This window comes from Oratosquilla oratoria, chromosome 34 (genome assembly GCF_046742065.1).
Source record: "Oratosquilla oratoria isolate Oo_2021 chromosome 34, ASM4674206v1, whole genome shotgun sequence".
Taxonomy (NCBI): Eukaryota; Metazoa; Arthropoda; class Malacostraca; order Stomatopoda; family Squillidae; genus Oratosquilla; species Oratosquilla oratoria.
In genome coordinates this window covers 9954268-9972663 of record NC_134810.1, presented here as the reverse complement: position 1 = coordinate 9972663, position 18396 = coordinate 9954268, and the positions used below count along the sequence as shown (strand labels likewise).

Sequence of the window (18396 nt, the reverse complement as noted above, 5' to 3'; positions counted from 1 at the left end):
TGAAAATAAAAATTTTGGATTACAGTACATAAAACGTTTATTTATCAATAAAAAAAATATATCACAGTAGTTCAACCAGGAATGTAAACAAATCATTTTTGTAAGTTGAGGTGTTCTCAGAAAATCATGATACATGATTTGCTTTGTTATTTCATTTATTTTGAATTTATAAGGATACAGTAAGTAATTTATCTGGTATAAGGATACAGTTAAGTAATGAGAAAGAAAAGAGAAAAAGCGGAAAAAACAGCTGATAAACGTAATAAAAACAATTATTTTTGTACGGTAGGTTTGATACACTGATGCTTTTGTAATTTAGCAGTCGTCTTATACTACCGATATGAGGTAAATTCATAAAAATTTGCTCTAATTTTGTAACTCGTCTTATACAAAGGTCGTCTTATACAGGGAAATATACGGTAGTTACATTGATAAGACCAAGATTGGAGTACGCTGTGACACTATGGACACCTAATACTAAAAAGAACATCAAGAAATTAGAAAGAATTCAAAGAGCAATGACAAAGATGGCACCAACACGCCAAATTGACATATGAACAAAGATTGGACAAACTCGAACTACCAACCCTGGAACAAAGAAGAGAAAGAGGAGACCTGCTAACCATATACAGAATTATGAAGGAGATAGAAGTCCTTGATAGAGATGACTTATTAAAGTGTAATAGAAGAAAAACCAGAGGGCACGAAAAGAAACTTAAAAAAGATAGTTACAGAAGAGATCTGAAAAAGAATAGCTTCCCACACAGAGTGATAGATATCTGGAACAAACTAAATAAAGAAACAGTGAGTGCAAAAACTTTACAAGAATTTAAGATCAAAGTGGATGCTGAAAGATACAAAGTGGGTCACTACGAGCATAGCTCTCTTCCTGTAAAATACAAACTAGGTAAATACCTGGGAAGAAATGATAAATGGAGTCCCACAAAGTTCTGTATTGGCTCTGATAATGTTTGCTATACATATAAATGACATGGATGAAGGTGTGGAATGTTATATGAACTTCTTTGCAGATGATGTGAAACTAAAGAAACACAGAGGGAGATAGTAAATCACTACAAAAAGACCTGAACAAGGTCTGGGAATGGAGTCAAAAGTGTGAAGTGAATTTCAAATCAAGAAATATAGTGTAATGGAATTTGGAAAAAGTAAAAACAGAATATCGGGACTATTAAATTGGTACAAAGGAAGCTAAAAAGGTCAACTTGGAAAGGGACCTAGGAGTAACTATCAGCAATGATGTCACCAGACAAACATATCAACAAAATAGTTGGAGAAACTTTCAGTTTACTAAGATCAATGAAAGTGGCCTATGACTACCTGGATGAAGAAATGGTAAAGAAACGTTAGTTACATTGATAAGAGCAATGACAAAGATGGCACCAATGTTTTCCAAATTGATATATGAACAAAGATTGTCTAAATTGGAACTACCAACCCAGGAACAAAGAAGAGAAAGAGGAAATCTACTAACCATCTGCAGAATTATGAAAGGGATAGAAGTCCTTGATGGAGATGATTTACTAAAGTGGAATAAAAGAAAAAGAAGAGGACATGGAAAAAAAATAAAAAAGATAGTTACAGAAAAGATCTGAAAAAGAATAGCTTCCCACACAGAGTGGTAGATATCTGGACCAAATTGAATGAGGAAATAGTGAATACAAAAACTATACAAGAATTTAAGGTCAAAGTGGATGCTGAAAGATACAAAAGTGGGTCACTAAGAGCATAGCTCTCTTCCTGTAAAATACAAGTACAGTCATCCCTTGTTATTTGCAGGTTTTTTATCTACAGTTTTGGCTATTCACAGATTTCAATTGAAAAAAAAAATGAAAGAAAAAATAAATTTTGACCCACTGGAAAGCCACTAATACATCTCGTGGCCCATGCGGGCAGCATGACCCGCCACTCAGTTCACAAGTGTTCTTCAAGATAAATAATTATAAGGTGAATAATCACAGAATAATTATTTTTTCTATAGCTGTTCATTCATCAGTTTCCTGTCAATCAGTACCAAATTTTTCCCAATATCAGCAGTAGCGTGTCCGAAAATAGCAAAAAACAAGACCTATGTTCAATTGTATCACTCGGAGTGCTTGTGCATTGACACAGTGGGCATGGCCTATTGACCAATCATTGGCCTCTGTTGACTGTCGACTGTGTGCGCCGGGCCAGGCGTCACTGCTGACTATTGTGTGTGTATGATACTTTAGAATAAAAATATTAAATTCACCAGAGGTTTTATTACACATATATTAAGTCTGTTTCATTGCCTGCATATTTTAGTGGTTGAATATGATTGTATTCCTTCACTTTGGCTCCAGATTTACAATATATTTCACAATATCGGGAGATGTTATCAGTGCGAGTTTTCGTGGTGATATTCCGTTGATTTTCAATGGTTTTTTAAAAAGAGTATTTGCGGTTTTAGCCATTCACGGGGGTTTTAAGAACGTATCCCCTGCAAATAACGAGGGATGACTGTAGGTAAATACAACTAGGTAAATACAATCTCCTCTTTTGTAGATAAAATGATATACAAGACACCAATTGGGAAGAGTAACCACATCCTAATAGGGTTCAAACTAAAAGAACAATTTAATTTGAGAAGAAATGAGAAACATAGAAAAGGAAGACTAATATACAACAAAATGGATTTTGAAAAACTCTGAAAATTCTTTCAAAATGTAAATTGGGAAAACTTCTTAAATGAAGAAACAAAGATGGAAAAGAAATGGAACATGTTAAAAGAAATTTATAAAGAAAGAATAGATAAATATGTACAAAAGCAGAAGCGGGAAAGGGTGTATAGTAAGTGCTGGTCCAACAAAAAATGTAGTGAGGCTAAATATAGAAGAAACAAAGCTTGGAAAAGATGGAAAAAAGAAGAAAATTAGTAAGTGGCAAATATATATCAAACTAAGAAATGAAAAATGTAAAAATACGCAGGGAAGAAAAGAACTATGAAAAAGACATAATATAAAAATGCAAGGACTGATGTTTTACTATTCTACAGGTATGTGAATGATAAACTAAAAGATAAACAAGAAATAGTGAAACTGCATCAAGGGAATGATGAATGTATAGAAGATATAGAAAAGGCTGAAATTATGAACAAACCTTTTAAATCTGTATTCACAATTGAAAATTGGGATAAAGGACAGAAAAATCCCCCCCCCTCACTCAAAGAAGGAAAGGTACCACAAGATTGGAAAAATGCAAATATTGTACCAATGTATAAAGGAGGGGACAAGAAAAATCAAACTAATTATAGACTGGTCTCCCTTACAAGCACATTATCAAAAATATGTGAAAAAGTTATCAAAAGTAGATGGATTAAACATCTGGAGGAAAATAATATACTGAACCCAAAACAATTTGGCTTTAGACACAGAAGATCATGTGTCACTAACTTGATTTGCTTTTACTCAAGGCTAATAGAAATATAGTGATACCTTGAGATATGATTGCCATAACATACAATGTAAAATTTGTTTAAATTTATGCCCTAACATACAATGAAAATGAGATACGATGTGGTGATGTGTGATAATTTGAAACGCTAGCAGTAGGAGGTAGACTGCTTGGCACTGACGATTCCCAATGCTTCAGTTCGTGTGTTAGCTTCTCGTTTATATCTTCATTGTTCGTTGTGTTTGTGCCTGTTTGTGTATTATTATTTTGATTTTTGTGCATAACCGTGGGTCCCAAAGCTAAGGACAAGGATAGTGAAAAAAAAAAAAAAAAAAATTGATGGAGGTAAAATATGAAATAAATTGCAAAACATGAGAATGATGTACGGGTGAGTGACTTAGAATATGGATGCAAAGCATCAACATTATCCTCCTGGCTCACACCTCAATTCGCCGCTATCACCTGTCTCCATGGTATGATATGATAAATAACATTTATCATTGTTATTTATAATTTTATCATTGTGTGTGTTACTACTTATGTATTTATCTATAAATTATGCTTGTTTTGTATAATTCAAGTTTGTTTTGGGGTAATTTCATATTGCTGGAATGAATTAATTCTATTTCCATTTATTTAAATGGGAATAATTGTTTTGAGATACAATTTTTTTGACATACGACGGTGGTCATGGAACAAATTAATTTCGTATCTCAAGATATCACTAATGCAAGAAAGGGATGGTTGGGCTTATTGTGCTTTCCTAGATTTACAAAAAGCATTTGATAAAGTACCACACAAAAAGCTACTAAGAAAAATCAAAATAATAGATGGTGTACAAGGATAGTTTTTGAAATGGATAAAAGATTTCTTGAACAGGAGAAAAATGAGGGAGGTACTTAGAGACAAAAACCCAACTTGGAAAGAAATGATAAATGGAGTCCCACAAGGTTCTGTATTGGTTCCGATAATGTTTGCCATGTATATAGATGACATGGATGAAGGTGTGGAATGTTATATGAACTTCTTTTGCAGATGATTTATAACTATTAAAGAAAGTTAGTACAGAAAAAGACTGAATCACTACAGAAAGTCCTGGATAAAGTCTGGGAATGGAGTCAAAAGTGGGAAGTGAACTTCAACATCAAGAAATGTAGTATAATGGAGTTTGGAAAAAGTAAAAATAGAATATCAGGGCAATATAAAATTGATACAAAGAAAGTAAAAAAGGTTAACTCGAAAAGGGACTTAGGAGTAATTACCAGCAAAGACATGTCACCAGACAAGCATATCAACAAAATAGTTGAAGGAACCTTCAATTTACTAAGATCAATGAAATTGGCCTTTAACTACTTGGATGAGGAAATGGTAAAGAAAATATTAGTCACACTGATAAGACCAAAATTGGAGTATGCTGTAACACTATGGACACCCAATACAAAAAAGAATATAAAGAAGTTAGAGAGAATCCAAAGAGCAACGACAAAGATGACACCAATAATCTCTAAATTGACATATAAACAAAGATTATCCAAATTGGAACTAACAACTCTGAAACAGAAACAAAGAAGAGAAAGAGATCTATTGTCCATTTACAGAATCATGAAAGGTATGGAAGTGATTTATTAAAGTGGGATAGAAGAAAAACAAGAGGACACTAAAAAAAACTCAATAAGGATAGTTATAGAAGAGATCTGAAAAAGAATAATTTCCCAGAGTGACAGATATCTGGAACAAGTTGGATGAAAAAATAGGATGTGCAAGAATTTAACCCCTTCGATACGATGACGCCTATGTAGGCGTCATGAGGAGCAAGTGGGTACGTGAGGATGCCGATGTCGGCGTCTTGATTATATATATTATAGTTGTACCTGTGTGATCCCCATACTCTGTAAACTGACTTCATCATATTTTCTGTGGTTATCAAAATTCACGGGTGAAAGAGAACGAGCAATACAGCGGTAACTTTATTTTTTATAATGCAAGTACTGTATTATGACGCAACATCTCACGTCTGGCAGCTAATGCTGCCCGCGAGATTTTGGCTTGGAGTGAAGGGGTTAAGAACAAACTAGAGGCTGAGAAATACAAAGATGGGTCATTACGAGCATAGCTTCCTTCCTGTATAATACAACTAAATAAATACTAGGAACAAATTGGATGAAACCGAAGTGTATGGAAAAACCATACACAAATATAAGAGCAAACTAGACACTACGAGATACAAAGGCAGGACACCATAAGCATAGCTCCCCTTCCTGTAAGATACGATTAGGTAAACTAGGTAAATAAGCAGCTCCATCCCCTGCCCCACCCTTCCTTGCATAACAGTATTATTTATACACAATCAATCTCCACACTTCCCTATCTCCTGCCTCCTCCCTTGCTCAACAGATTTCCCCTCTTGCTCAATGCCCCCTTCACCCCATTCATCCCTCTAATCCTTGGTAGTCCTCTCAAGTTCACTCCCTCCACCTTTGCTTTCCACACCTCTTCCATCAATCATCACTCATTCTTTCTGTGTCCAAACCATCCCAACTATCCCTCATGAGCCTCCTCACCTCATTTCTCACTCCATCCAACCTAGTAACCCCCACTGACATCCCAGCCACCCCATCTCAATCATACTCAAACTTCCCCTCTCTGCCTCTCCCAAATTCCAAGTCTCTGCCCCATACAATGCTGTTGGCACAATCACCCCCTCATACAACCTCCCCTTCACAGCCACTCCCAGATAATTCTGATAACACTTTTTAATCACCCAAGGCATTTACTTGCCTTTCACAATCTACTAATTACCTCCACCTCCACTCCTACCTTTCCTGCCATATACTACCCCAAATACCAAAAGCTATCCACTTTGTTCCAGTTGGCTACCCTCCTCTCCCCCTGTACATCTCACCACCTTAATTTTATCCACATTTACCTTCAACTTTCTCCTGTTGCATACTTTCCCAAACTCCATTACTCCCTTAATCCCTCTTCTGATCTTGCCACAAGCACAGTGTTGCCAGCAAGCAACAACTGGCTCACATAATTAACAAACACTTTTTCATAACAAGTTCAAACCCATAACTCCAGAAAATGGAAAAATGACTAAATAGTTCAGGAAAGTAATACTAAACATGGATGCCACTCCTTTATTCTCCAACAAAGATATGGAAGAGACAATAAAGAAATTAAAGGAACCCTACACAGATAGCTCTAGTAAGATCTTGAACATGTATCTGCAACATACCAGCCCAAATGTAATAAAGGCCTTGACTGATACTACCAAGCAGTACTGGTTGTACAACAAAATATAATGGTAAAGAGTGCATGTAATATCCATATTAAAACCAAACTAACCACTAGAAAACCTGGCACCCTACAGACCAATCTCATTACAATCTACCAAATCAAAGTTGATGGAAAGATTGATCACTTAAAGAAGTACATAGAACTAATCTGCCCACCCCCCTAAATCAACATGGGTTCAAGGAGGCCCACTTTTCCAGTACACTTCACAAATAGCACACAACAAATGCTGGAGGGATTTAACAAGAAAGCACAACTAAAAAGAATAGTCGTGGTTATAATAGACATAAACAAGGCATTTGATCAAGTTCCCAGATACATGCTCTGGAAAAATATCTATATTTATATTCCAATAGGTTTCTCCTTCCTGTATAATGGGAGTATCCAGCCAAGGTGTGCATCCATCCCTTCCCACCTGACTCCCACCTGTCAGTCATTTCCATAAGAGACAAATATCAAGAACAACAATGACAAAAATGGTTAACATAATTATCAGCTGGCAGGCATTGCAGAGTAACCCAAAGCAACAAAGTAGTTAAAATGGAAAGACTGTGCAGTGGAGTCTCTTGAGGAACCATGCTTTCATCTGCATTATTCAATCAGTCTGTCAATCCATTGCCCCTGCTCCCTTTCAAAAGACATTCAGCCTTCAGGTAACTGGCAGCAACCTCTAGATGGGACCATAAGTCACTCAGGGAAGATGTGTTGTTGTGTAGGGATTGTTCAATTAATCAATTGTTGCCCTGAGTACTACTGTGAATTGCAGTATACAAGTTGAGTTTTCAATCTTAAGAAATCTTTGCAAAACTAGAGGTCAACTTATAAGGCAGGTATAAAATGCAAACTTTCACCAAGTTGTAAATAAGTGAGACAGCACACAGCACTTTTAATGGTCACTGTACCTCCACTAGGCTCCCACAAATATACTCCACTGAAACTTGTGTTTGGTGAACATGTTGGCATATTAACACAGAAATTAATGTAAAATAATAAAATAGTAACACAAATTTAGTATTCTATTTACTGTTATGCCCAAGTTTTGGATTAGCAGCCTACCATATGTTTGGGGTCAACCTATATGGTAGGTATAGGCCTAACTCAGAATTTTGAGCTAAAATTCTTGAGGTCAATTTATGCCAGGTTGACTTGTATACCACATTTTATGGTAAGTGGAAAATCTCCAGCTCAACAGTGGTTGGCAACATTCCTCAGAACACCCTACAGATCTCTCTGGGAAGAAACTTAGGGCTGTTGACTGTGTTATATCAGTGTGGGACTGTTTATGTCACCAACTGAAAGTGGTTGGAGGAGGAGAGAAGTCACCAGTTGTCAGCTTCCTATGGGTGGAAAAGTGTAATAAATACAGCAGTTACACAATAGCTGCTAAGAACACATGTATTTACAAATTTATTGTAGCAATGCACATTAATTTCACTTAGCTGTCCAATAGTACCAGTAATATTGTTTATATTTATTTCCCTAGTCTGTGTATATATTTTTTCACACAAGTATGTATTAGCCAAAAATTTAGAAAATTGATGCTCAAGAATTAGTTGAAAATTGGAATAACAAAACATGGATTACCAAGGCAAGTGTTTAGGTTGGAATGTAAGGCTTCTCCAAACAATTCTCACATTTTGCCATTTGTTTTCAGTACCTTCAGGTGGTGAGAGGCTGTGAGGGCTATGGTGATGTTGTATTTCCTCACTGTCCCTGTGATTCTCGCAAGAAAGGACATGTAGTTGCTTACGTTGGATTTAAATCTTTCCGTCTCCAGGCTTGCAAGGAAGATGGCACTCTTCAGGTTTGTATTTGTATTTTGTCAACAGTAATCAATACTTCTATTCTTAGGGACATATTCTGCCAAAGAGGTATAGTTGTAGAGGGCATATTAATGTAGTTGCAGTATATGGGGTTGGAGCTGTGCTCATGACATTCTGTCTCTTAGCCTCCACTTTGCCTTAAGTTTGTTTATGTTGTTGGCCTGGATCACAATATCATCACACTTGTTTTGCAAATCAGTGCTTTTTTTTTTCTTCAAATTTTTACTATGATATGAACTCTTGTTGATCTCTCATTTTTCTTCTTCAAATTTTTACTATGATATGAACTCTTCTTGATCTCTCATCTCATACCAGCAGGTCCTGCTGTATTTAACTAATTTTAATGTACAGGATTGGAAATATGTTCCATCTCAATATCTCCTATATCAATCTTGCTTTAAATTAATTTGTGTTGTCTACTTGAATTGTTTTTTTCTAATTTATTCCACAAATTGACACAAGTATAATGTCTTTTTCATAGTTCCTTTTTTCCTCTCTTTGCACTTTTACATACTCATTTCTATAGTTTATATATACTTGCCATTTTCCAGTTGTTTTTTTATCTTTTCTCCATCTTTTCCAAGCTTTGTCCCTTCTATCTATGGCCTCACTATCTTCTGTTGAACCAGCATTTAATGTACACTCTTGTTTTTGTCATGGTACATACCTATTCAGGGATGGAATGGGTGGGAATGATTTTATGCCTTTTCCTTTTTGGCTACCTCCCTTGTAAAGGGGAAAAAGCCTTGGTATATGTATGTACATACCTATTCACTCCTTCACTATAGTTAACCATCAAGATCTCCCATTTCTCTTCCACTTTTGTCTCTTCCATGTAGAATTTTTCCCAATTTGCATTTTGAAAGAATTTCTTTAGTTTTCCAAAGTCCGTTTTGCTGTACACCAATCTTCCTTTCCTATACTTTTCATTTCTCTCCATATATATTTCTTCTTTTAGTTCAGTCTATAAGCATATGGTCACTCTTTCCAAGTGGTGTCTTGTATTCAATTTTATCCACAGTTTCAAGTTCTGTTGTAAATATTAAATCCAGACTCGACAGTTCCTCATTACCTTTGTATCTGGCATTTTCATTGACCCACTGTGTCATTGTATATTCCATGGTCATGTCCAGTAATACATTACCCCACAGATCCTTTTTTCACTGTCATTTCCTCCCAACAAATTTCTTTGCAGTTAAAGTCTCCCATTAGTATCTCATTTAATGAATGCCTTGGTGGATATCTGGAATAAAGTAGATGAGGCATCAGTATGTGCAAATACTGTTCAAGAATTTAACCCCTTCCATACGGTGCCGCACACGTAGGCGTCATGGACTTAGATCTCGGTGGCAGCAGCCAATGCCAGCCGTACGACGTGTCGTAATAATACTCGCATCATAAAATATAGTCACCGCTTATATCGATCGTTCTCTCTTCACCCGTGAATTTTGATAACCATAGAAAATGCGATTACAAAAGAATTAGAAAGAATGTCATTATGGAGGGGCGACTACAATAAATATAATCAAGACTCCGATATGGCAGCCTCGCGAATACACTCGCTCCCCATGACGCCTACGTGTGCGGCACCGTATGGAAGGGGTTAAGAACAAACTTGATGCTGAAAGTTACAAAGATGGGTCACAATGAGGTAAATACAGAAAAGAGCTCAATCAAATCACTCCCAATGATACCTGCAACATAAATGTGGTCTGAGTGCAGTTGGGGGAGGAAGGACACAATTTTTCTTTCAAGATCTCAACAGTCTGCTTCAGTTTATTCACATAAACAGAGAATTTTGATTTGTCAAAAGTGATGAAGGTTGCCCTTTGAACTGAATCATTAGGAAAAACCAACTGACAACTGAAGAGAACCATCAGTAATTTTGCAGCCATCTAAACAGTTCAAGGTAGTTTGATAAGAATATGGGTGTGTATTTTGTAAGGAGAGGGTAACATCTAAATCGATTAAGCTCAACTGAGCACCAAAATCAATTAGAAAGGGAACCTGCAAAGATCCCTGTGGATTTTTGACTAACAGATTGATAATGGGATTGATGGATTCAGGACAGAACAAGGAGGACTCTGTACAGGATAGTCATCTAGGTGAATCTCCTTGTTCAGCTAAAGCAAGTGACAGAGTGTCATTTAATTTGGTTCTACAGAGCAAATCTAGGTGTCCTTTTTGTCTCCACAAAAGTTGCAGGATCTGAAGTTGTCAAAGCTGCAGTGAGAAACAGAGTGACCCTTTTGCACTGACTCAGTGTGACTCACTTTTAACTTTGGCTAACCTGGGTTCCAATGTGGGGTATTTTCTACAGTAAGTTGAAGCATGCAGACATTCACAAAATTTGCAAATATGTAGACCACTTAGATGGCTTGAAAGATTTGTTGGATTTGAAAGAGCTAGGAGCATTTGAACCTGATTTGTTAGTGGAGGATTTGTCACACCTTTTGTCAGTAGAAGAGGTTTTAAAAGAAATATTGTTGATGTTTAGAAGGGAGGAAATTTAGGTACTATTTTCAAGGAAATATAAATAACTGGGATAAGATTTGTCCACCTTCCTGCACAACTCTTGAGGAAAAATGTAGGAAGTTTGGATAGTACCACTTTACTAAGAGTCCAACACTTGAATCTCCAGGATATTCTAGACTGAACTTTCCAAACTCTACCAACTTAATCACTTCGGTACGATGACACCTACGTAGGTATCATGAGGCGTGAGTGGGTGCACAATGATGCCAGCCTCTGTGTCTTGATTATATATATTTTTTGTAGTTGTACACGAGTTTCCCTTGGATTCTGTGAATTGGTTTGGTCACAGTTTCTGTGTTTATTATTACTCAAAGTAAAAGAGAACAAGTAATACAGGAGTGACTTTATATTTTATAATGCGAGTAGTGTGATGAATCATACATATGGCAGCCGATGGTGCATGTAAGAATTTGACTCGTACTGAGGTGGTTAAATTGCAGGTCAGCAGAAAAGCATTTAACTTGGGTTAAATCTCTGAGAAGGGTAGAGTTGATCAATTGACCAAGAGTTAGTTTAGTTAACTGGTCTTGACTATAAAACTTGGCTTTCAGAATAGCATAATTTTCCTCATCCACTTGAAGATGTTCAATTAGAACAAGAGCATGACCTCTTAGGTTGGTTCATAAAAGTAAGACCTATCTAGTTTTGCTAAGAGAAGGGAATGAATCTATAGCCTTTGTAAAAGAACTTTGGAAAAGGGAGAAGGCAAATGGATCCCTTTCATTGTCAGAGAATAAAATCTTGATAGTAGGTAACTTAAACCTATACTATCAGTATTATTTGAGGAGGTAGAAGCACTGAGAGCACGAGTCAGAGGAAGATTGCTCTGGCTTGCATTTAGCTTAGCAAACAGCAGAAGGCTTTCACTTAAGTAGTCCTCAAACTCTTCATTCTCCTTTGTCACACTTTCTTTGTTTTCATAACAGACCTTTATAGCAGTCATGCAGCATTCTTTTATATATGGAGTCCATCTCCATTTCTAGAGGAATACTGAGCCAATTTCATAAACTTCATCAACCCATGGTTGCTGGAATGAAGCCAACATATGGCAAAATCAAAGTTGGAAACTGCTGACCTGGTGAGGCTTTACTGTGGTAGGTTTTACCCTTAATGATGCCAGATGTTATTTATTTGAAAAGAAGGTATTTGTATGCAGGAGGTTTTTGTAAATTGGGACACATATCTATATCTATCAATATACAAAAAGTCTTCTTTCCCCATGTAAGGAAAGTAGCCAGCCAAATCATGCTCTCAGCCTTCCCAACCCAATCCTATCAACATCCATTTGTTTTCACTTTTATTCTTTGTAGATGAAGTGCCATCCCTGCTCTGGACCACTGTCTGGGTCAGAAGCAATGCAGTAAGACACAATACCTCCACAGTAGGACTTGATAATCAAAGACCTTTGTCAATGCAGGACTGATGGAGCAAAAATGCCAAACATTAGCTCCAATAGAATTATAAATTATATCTTTGTGACATAATCGTTACTTGGGCTTTGTATTATTGTCATACTTTCTTTCCCTGTGGTATGCAGGCTCAGGTGATAGACTTTGCTTGGTCAACGATAGAGAAGTTTGAAGTGGATGATGAAGCCCTGGCCTTCTGTTTTCTTTATCGGCAGACTGAGGATCTTGTTAGACCTGTCAAAATATTCACACCCTATGTAAGTAATTTCTTGTATTTGTATGATGTAATTTCAGTCATTATAATGTATTCTGATTTTTCCTGGCTTTATAATTGTATAGTCTCAGGAAGAATTCCTAATGACCACTGGAGACTCCCACTTGCTGAAGCTCTGCAGTGTATGACAGAAGGGATAGCTGTCCTTCACCTCATTGTTAAGTTGAGGGCAGTGCAACAAAGCTCAACATTACTCTTGACCTGAACAGTGTTGCAGGGAACAGGGATCCATATGGAGTGCTGAGATGGGAGGAGCATTAGATGGGTTATCTCTCCCATTTGGTTGTATGATAAAACAAAAATATTGTTATGAGTAAAATTGCCAAATGTTCCATAACTTTTCTCTGATTTCAGTTTCACTTCATGGAAGAGTGCTTCCAGCGTATTCAGGAGGAAAGGCAGTGGACGTAGACACAGTGATTTGTCAGTATTGCATCAACACATCAACTCATGGCTTATCAGCATTCCCTCGCCTACAAGTTGTTTTGGTACCAAATACCTGATTGGTCCCATGGTCACAACCACATCAGCAGTACGATCAAACCACCTCTTGTTTGTTTCCCTGATTTTTGTTTTGAGGTCTGTATTCAATACCGTGTACTTTGCATTAGAAAATAGGTTCAGAGAAGAACATGTCAGTATTGACAGATATGGACAGGCAGTTTGAGTTGTAGTTTCAAGTTTGTACTCAGTCTTTGTCATCTTTGACCAGTACTTTTCTTGTTTGCTTCTTAGGTGATGATTATATGTGCTGATGATTCATTGTCACAAATGGGGCAGTGGCTAGGTTCTTGGTTTGTGTTGTAGTGTTGGATATTCCTCATATATGTTGCCCATTGTGAGGCAGTGGATTTGCTCTAGATTTGTTGCTTCAGGGCAGTGAATATTTTGTTGATTTGTGTCTAATTATAGCAGTGAGCAGTGACCTGATTTTGTGTTAAGATATTGTGAAGTATATTCCTGATTTATTATGTCCTACAGAAGTCAAGATTAATATTATTATTATTTATTTATATGAGTATTTTTATGTTTGTATTCTTTTAGTCATAATTATACTTAACAGAATATTCTGCACAGACAAATGTGATGCTGAAAGATACAAAGGTGGGTCAACACAAGCATAGCTCCCTTCCCGTATAATATAACTAGGTAATACACACACACACACACACACACACACACAAAGTTATTAAAGAAAATAGGCTCTGAAAAAGACTGAGTCATTACAAAGTGATCTGAACAAAGTCTCAGAATGGAGCAAGATATGGGAAGTAGAGTTCAACATCAAGAAATGCAGTATGATTGAATTTGGGGAAAGCAAGAATAGAATATCAGGACAGTATAAAATTGATGAAAAAGAAGTAAAGAAAGTAAATTCTGAAAAGGACCAAGGAGTAATCATCACCAAAGACATGACTCCAGATAAACATGTAAATGTAATAGTAGGAGAAACATACAACTTGCTGAGATCAGTAAATGTGGCTTTTAAATACCTGAATAAAGAAATGATAAAAAAATGTTACAAATACTGATAAGGCCAAAACTGGAATATGCAGCGATGATATGTTCACCCAATAAAAAAAAAGAATATAAGAACATTAGAAGAATACAAAGAGCAACAACGAAGAGGGCCCCAACACTTTCAAACTTGACATATGAACAAAGATTGGCCGAACTGGAATTGCCGACCCTGGAAGAAAGAAGAGAACAAGGGGACCTACTACCCATCTACAGGCAAGGAATGCCTTGATAGAAAGGATTAAAGTGGGACAGAGGAAAAACAAGAGGACATGCAATGAAACTCAAAAAGGACAGCTACACAAGAGACCTGAAAAAGAACAGCTTCCCACACAGAGTGATAGACATTTGGAACAAACTGGATGAAAAAATAGTGTGTGCAAAACACCATACAAGACCTTAAGAACAAACTTGATCTTGCGAGATAAAAAAATGGGTCACCATGAGCATAGCTCCCCTTCCTGTAAAATACAACTAGGTAAATCACACACACACTGGTCCCCCTTACAAGTACTATAGCAAAAATATGCGAAATTGTTATCTAAAGTAAATGGATTAAACACTTGGAGAAAAACAAAATACTAAATCCAGAACAATTTGGATTTAAGTGGAAGATCATGTGCCACAAACTTAATATGCTTTTACTCGAGATTAATAGAAATAATTCAAGAAAGGGATGGGCAGAATGTGCCTTCTTAGATTTACAAAAGACATTTGACAAAGTACCACACAAAAAGCTACTAAGGAAAATTGAAACAATAGGTGGAATACAAGGAAACTTATTGGAATGGATGAAAGATTTCTTGAATGGGAGAAAAATGAGGGTGGTACTCAGAGAAAAGTACTCAAATTGGGAAGAAATGATAAGTGGAGTCCCACAAGGCTCTGTATTGGCTCCAATAATGTTTGCCATATATATAAATGACATGGATGAAGGTCTGGAATGTTATAGTGTATGAACTTCTTTGCAGATGATGCGAAACTACTAAAGAGAGTAAGTACAGAGGAAGATTGCAAATCATTACAAGAAGACCTGGACAAAATCAGGAAATGACGTCAGAAGAGTGAATTGAATTTCGACATCAAGAAATGTAGTTTAATGGAATTTGGAAAAAGCAAAAACAGAATATCAGGACAAAACAAACTTGGTACAAAGGAAATTAAAAAAGTCAATTCAGAAAGGGACCTAGGAGTAACTATCACTAATGACATGACACCAAACATATCAACAAAGTAGTTGGAGAAACTTTCAATTTATTAAGATCAATGAAAGTGGCTTTTGACTACATGGATGAAGAAATGGTAAAGAAAATATTAGTTACATTGATAAGACCAAAATTGGAGTACGCTGCAACACTATGGACACCTAGTACTAAAAAGAACATAAAGAAATTAGAAAGAATTCAAAGAGCAATGAAGATGGCACCAACACTCTCCAAATTGACATACGAACAAAGATTGGACAAACTTGAACTACCAACCCTGGAACAAAGAAGAGAAAGAGGAGACCTGCTAACCATATACAGATTTATGCAAGGGATGGAAGTCCTTGATAGTGATGTCTTATTAAAATGGGATAGAAGAAAAACCAGAGGACATGAAAAGACACTTAAAAAGGATAGTTACAGAATAGATCTGAAAAAGAATAGCTTCCCATACAGTGATAGATATCTGGAACAAACTGAATGAGGAAACAGTGCAAAAACTATACAGGAATTTAAGATCAAACTGGATGCTGAAATATACAAAAGCTGGTCACTACAAGCATATCTCTCTTCCCATAAAATACAACTAGGTAAATACACACTTGCGGCACAGTTGGTAGAGTTCCCGGCTACCACTACAGTGCTTTGGGTTCAAATCCTGCCCAGGGCTGAAATAATTTCAGTATTGCTGTGGGTTGTTTCTCCAACTCATGTTGGTGGGGAGTTGGGGGTGTGTGTGCGTGTAAGGTCACAACATTACCCATAGATCGGTCATATGTGAGCTCTAAGCTCTCTTCCAAGAGGGAATTAGCTATTGATCACGAGTCCAACATATGATCCAAGACCATGGATAATCACACACACACACACACACACACACACACACACACACACACACACACACACACACACACACACACACACACATGTGAATGACATGAAAGAGGGTGTGGACAGTTACATGAGCTTCTTTGCTGATAATACAAAGTTGTTGAGAAAAGTGAGCATTGAAATTGACTGTGAGTCACTGCAGAGAGATCTGAACAAGCTTTGGGAATGGGGTCAGAATTGGGAAGTAGACTTCAACATTAAGAAATGTATAATGGAATTTGGAAAAAGTAAAAACAGGATATCAGGATAATATAAAATCAGTGAAAAGGAAGTAAAAAAGTGGGATTTGAAAAAAAAAAAAATGGGAGTAATCATCACAATAATAATAATAATAAACATAAACAAAATTGTTGGAGAAACCTACAACTTCCTGAGATCAATAAAAGTGGCACTTCCTTACTTGGAATAAGAAATGGTGAAGAAAATACTAATCACACTGGTAAGACCAAGACTGGAGTATGTAGCAACACTATGGTCACCCAGTACCAAAAAGAATATAAGGAAATTTGAAAGAATCCAAAGAGCAACTACAAAGATGCCCCCCACACTTACAGAACTGTCATATGAAGACTGTCAAAACTAGAGTTACTGACCCTGGAACAAAGAAGAGAAAGAGGAGACTTGTTGACCATCTATAGAATTATGAGAGGTATTGAAGTACTTGATAGAGAAGACTTACTAAATTGGGATACGAGAAACACAAGGACGTGGAAGGAAAATAAAAAAGGATAGTTATAAAAGAGACCTGAAAAAGAACAGCATCCCCACAGAGTGGTAGATGTATGGAACAAACTGGATGAAATGATAGTGCAAAAACCATACACAAATTTAAAAACGATTTAGATACTGCAAGATACAGAGACAGGACACCACGAGCATAGCATTCCTTACCCATAAGATACAACTAGGTAAATACATCTACAGACACACGCACAGACAAGAAAGGGATGGATGGGCAGACTGTGCTTTCCAGGACTTACAAAAGACATTTGATGAAGTACCACGCAAAAAACTATTAAAAAATTCAAAACAACAGAAGGTATACATGGAAAGCTATTTAAACGGATGAAAGATTTCTTGCATGTGAGAAAAATTAGATTGGTGCTCAGAGATAAAAACTCTACTAGGGAAGAAATGATAAGTGGAGTTGTACAGGGTTCAGTACTGGCTCTGATAATATTTGCTATATATGTAAATGACATGGATAAAGGTGCAGATTTTTACATAAACTTCTTTGCAGACAATGCAAAACCACTAAAGAAATTAAGTACAGAAAAAGATTGTGAATTGCTACAGAAAGACCTGGACAAGGTCTGGGAATGGAGTCAGAAGTGGGAAGTGAACTTCAACATTAAGAAATGTAGTATAATGGAATTTGAGAAAAAAAAAAGAAGAAAAAAAAAAAAAAAAGAATATCAGGACAATATAAAATCAGTGCAAAGAAAGTTAAGAAAGTTGGTTCCAAAAAAGACATAGGAGTAATCATCACCAAAGACATGTCCCCAGATAAGCAGATAAATAAAATAGTTTGAGAAACCTACAATTTACTAATACCAATAAAGGTGGCTTGTAATTATTTAGATGAGGTAATGGTAAAGAAAATACTAGTCATACTGATAAGACCAAGATTGGAGAACACAGTGATACTATGGACACCCAGTACAAAAAAGAATATAAGGAAAATAGAAAGAATCCAAAGAGCAACAACAAAGATGGCCCCAACACTTTCATAATTGACATACAAACATAGATTGTCTAAACTGGAACTACCAACCCTGGAACAAAGAAGAGAAAGAGGAGATCTATTGGCTATTTACAGAATTATGAAAGGCATGGAAGTCTTTGACAAAGAAGCCTTATTAAAGTGGGATAGAAGAAAAACAAGGTGACATGAAAAGAAACTCAAAAAGTATAGTTATAGAAGAGATCTTAAAAAAATAGCTTCCCACATAGAGTACTGGATACCTGTAATAATTTAGATAAAGAAATAGTGTGTGCAAACACTATTCAAG

The 18396-nt window shown here is 36.4% G+C and overlaps 1 protein-coding gene across 3 annotated transcripts in view; it reads left to right on the top strand.

Annotated features, from left to right (window-relative positions):
* Snx27 (sorting nexin 27) overlaps positions 1 to 17797 on the top strand; it is a 131527-nt gene extending 113730 nt beyond the window's left edge. For all 3 annotated transcript variants that reach the window (XM_076173101.1, XM_076173100.1, XM_076173102.1), the window contains 3 exons: positions 8384 to 8533; positions 12625 to 12753; positions 13125 to 17797. In XM_076173101.1, coding sequence (XP_076029216.1) covers positions 8384 to 8533; positions 12625 to 12753; positions 13125 to 13181 — 336 coding nt within the window. In that variant the 3' untranslated portion in view covers positions 13182 to 17797. The remainder of the gene's footprint in view (positions 1 to 8383; positions 8534 to 12624; positions 12754 to 13124) is intronic.
* The last annotated feature ends 599 nt before the right edge of the window (positions 17798 to 18396 follow it).